The sequence below is a fragment of the Labeo rohita genome, chromosome 11, assembly GCF_022985175.1.
Source record: "Labeo rohita strain BAU-BD-2019 chromosome 11, IGBB_LRoh.1.0, whole genome shotgun sequence".
In the NCBI taxonomy this organism is placed as follows: domain Eukaryota; kingdom Metazoa; phylum Chordata; class Actinopteri; order Cypriniformes; family Cyprinidae; genus Labeo; species Labeo rohita.
In genome coordinates, this window is record NC_066879.1 from 3,903,386 (window position 1) to 3,905,939 (window position 2,554).

The window sequence follows — 2,554 nt, forward strand, 5'->3', positions numbered from 1 at the left end:
ATCTTTGAAAGGACAGCATATGATTATTTGGGAAATTATTCCCTTATCATATGTGTTACTCATGTCTACTGAAGCTTTCCTCACGTTTGGACTTTACTGATGTCTCTTTAAGTAATATTTTGTGTTGTATGTTATATAGTAGGTATGGCACTGTCTGTTGGTTTTTGCTTAAAATATGTTATGTTGACATTATCTTCATGCACACGTGTTTAAGGTGCACGCTTCGCCCAGCAATGGCAGAAAAGGCTGTGACAAGTTAAATGGATGGAAACAAAGATGCTGATGAAACATTTTACAGTGTGCTTTGTTTCTTGAAGCAGCCCACATACGAAGAAAGCTTGTTTCATTTGAAAGTAATAACTGTTGCCTGTTGATCCTCGACCACCCCCACCCTGCGCTTGATCTGTCTGCTTCACCTGTGGAGTGCACGGACAGCTGGATATCCACAGATCATTCGCAGAAGACACATTTGTTTCCATTTGTAATACCATCCCCCAAGCATATTGTAACTGCGATAACAAAGCGGCGCCGTGATTGGCTCAGCGAGGGACTCCGGTGAAACCCCATTGGCCCGAGCCTGCAAACACGAGTGTTTGGTGACGCCCACAAGCCCCGACATCCTATAAATAGCGAACAACTCGGCTCCGTGAAGCATGTGGTGAACTGTCATCGCACTCTCGTCGACTCAAGAGCCTAACGGAGTACGAGCGCATCGCTTCAACTCATTCTCTTTGACTTAGCCGTCAAACTTCACAGCCGAAATGAAAGTTGTGGGACCTACCTGCGCGCTGAAGAGCACCAAAGTTGGAGGCGAAGATGTTGTCCGCTGCCTCTCCGACCAGAGCCTGGCCATCTCCAAATGCAAGATCCCGCTGCTGGACGAGCAGATGACCATGTTTCTGCAGGACATGAACAGCTGCTACAGCAAACTGAAAGAGCTGGTGCCCACGCTACCGACCAACAAGAAAGCCAGCAAGGTGGAGATCCTGCAGCACGTTATTGATTACATCTGGGACTTGCAGGTGGAGCTGGAAAGCAAGAAGAACCAGAGCTCCGCTCCCCGAACTCCCCTCACGACTCTGAACGCGGAACTGGCCAGCATTTCTGTTGAGGTAAATATCAACTCAATAGCAGATCAATAATATGCATGATAAATAAGTGACGTCTTTATAACCAGTATGTCTGAATGGCTCCACTCACGACGTTACCTCTCTTGTTTTGCAGAACGGCTGTTCAGACGACAGAATCATGTGCCGTTAAAGTTGATGCTCCCGGTTTCACGTCTGCTGATCGAAGCATCGCCAAGAACGAACAAGGTGCGCTGAGGTGATGATGATGATGATGATGATGATGATGGACCAGAACCGCTGTGACGCCTTGAACTGTGTTGGGAGAATCTCCTTCTCCTGCCGTAGAGGAAAACAGCTTTCAGTAGAGAGTCACAACACCCGTGGACATGAGAAGAGAAGTGTGACGTTCTCCCTGAGATCTTCCCAAACGCATCGATGTGTGTGTTAGCTGTGGAATCCATGGCGATTATTCACTTACAGTTCACGCATTTCCCTCTCGGTCAAAGTTTCTCCAACGTTTTGATAACTTTTTAGAAAAATGTCTATTTTGTTGTAAAGTCTTCTCAGATTACTGAGCGAAAGAATGTATTGTATATTACAATGACATATGATGTGAACGCCTTATTGTGTTTTTTACAATGTATATTGTGTTTTTTAATTAAAACAAGAAAATGAGACCTATTTCAGACTTGTTTTATCCATTTCTGTGTGAGAATGAATGGAAGTTGGGCTGAATTGATAAAACACTGAAAAAAGTTCTAAAATGAGTGGGTTTTTACAAGGTTAGAGGTCGTTTAGCCTAGTTAACACGCTAAACATTAAGCTGTGGCATGTTACAACATTGCTAACATGATTTGCCAGTTTCAACTTGAGTTAAATCGAAAGTGGACTTTTCACTTCAGACTAAAACCTAAAATCATAAACTTTTTTTTTTTTTTTTTTTTTTTTTTTTTTAGTCTAATGGCTTAAATGGTAATAGAGATTGTTTTGGGGGAAAGCAAAACAAATTTAGTTTGTCTGTATCCACTCTTTATATATGGCTACATAACAATGCATGGCTTATAAACAAACAGCAAAGTCTATGTACATTAAAATACGTATAGGATGGAAAAGATAGGTTAATTAATGTCCCATTAAATCAAATAATTAAAATGTAATAAAGTAGCTTCTGTTGGTTAAAGATTGCTTAATTTGTTACTAGGGTTATTTTTAGCTGGTGATATTTGCAAAGACTTTCCAAAGTCTCTAATTGCGCTTCTTTTTAAGCATCCCAGTATTTAAGAGGCGGGTAGCGGAAGGGTTAAGTGTTTTCCGAGAAAAAGGCAGTTCGTTATAAGATTTATTCCGTCTCCCTGGTGCAATGTTTTTCTCATTTCCCTGCGGTGTGATGCGCGCAGCTGCAGGCCTCGCGATGTGCGGCTCGGCCAGTGTGTGTGATTGTGTTTGTGTGATCGCTTTGTGCCAAGGGCAGGGGAGGGCGCAGA

General features: G+C 42.6%; 1 protein-coding gene across 1 annotated transcript; it reads left to right on the forward strand.

Moving 5' to 3' along the window:
* Positions 1-656: 656 nt before the first annotated feature.
* On the forward strand, positions 657-1,751 carry id1 (inhibitor of DNA binding 1, HLH protein). Its single transcript, XM_051122521.1, has 2 exons — positions 657-1,112; positions 1,225-1,751. The coding sequence occupies exons 1-2, from the start codon at positions 762-764 to the stop codon at positions 1,258-1,260; spliced, it is 387 nt and encodes a 128-aa protein (XP_050978478.1). The 5' UTR covers positions 657-761; the 3' UTR covers positions 1,261-1,751.
* Positions 1,752-2,554: the final 803 nt, after the last annotated feature.

Coding starts and splice junctions, on each gene's coding strand:
- id1 (XM_051122521.1), top strand. CDS start 762: ATGAAAGTTGTGGGACCTACCTGCGCGCTGAAGAGCACCAAAGTTGGA. Junction 1,113..1,224: donor TGGCCAGCATTTCTGTTGAG/GTAAATATCAAC, acceptor CTTGTTTTGCAG/AACGGCTGTTCAGACGACAG.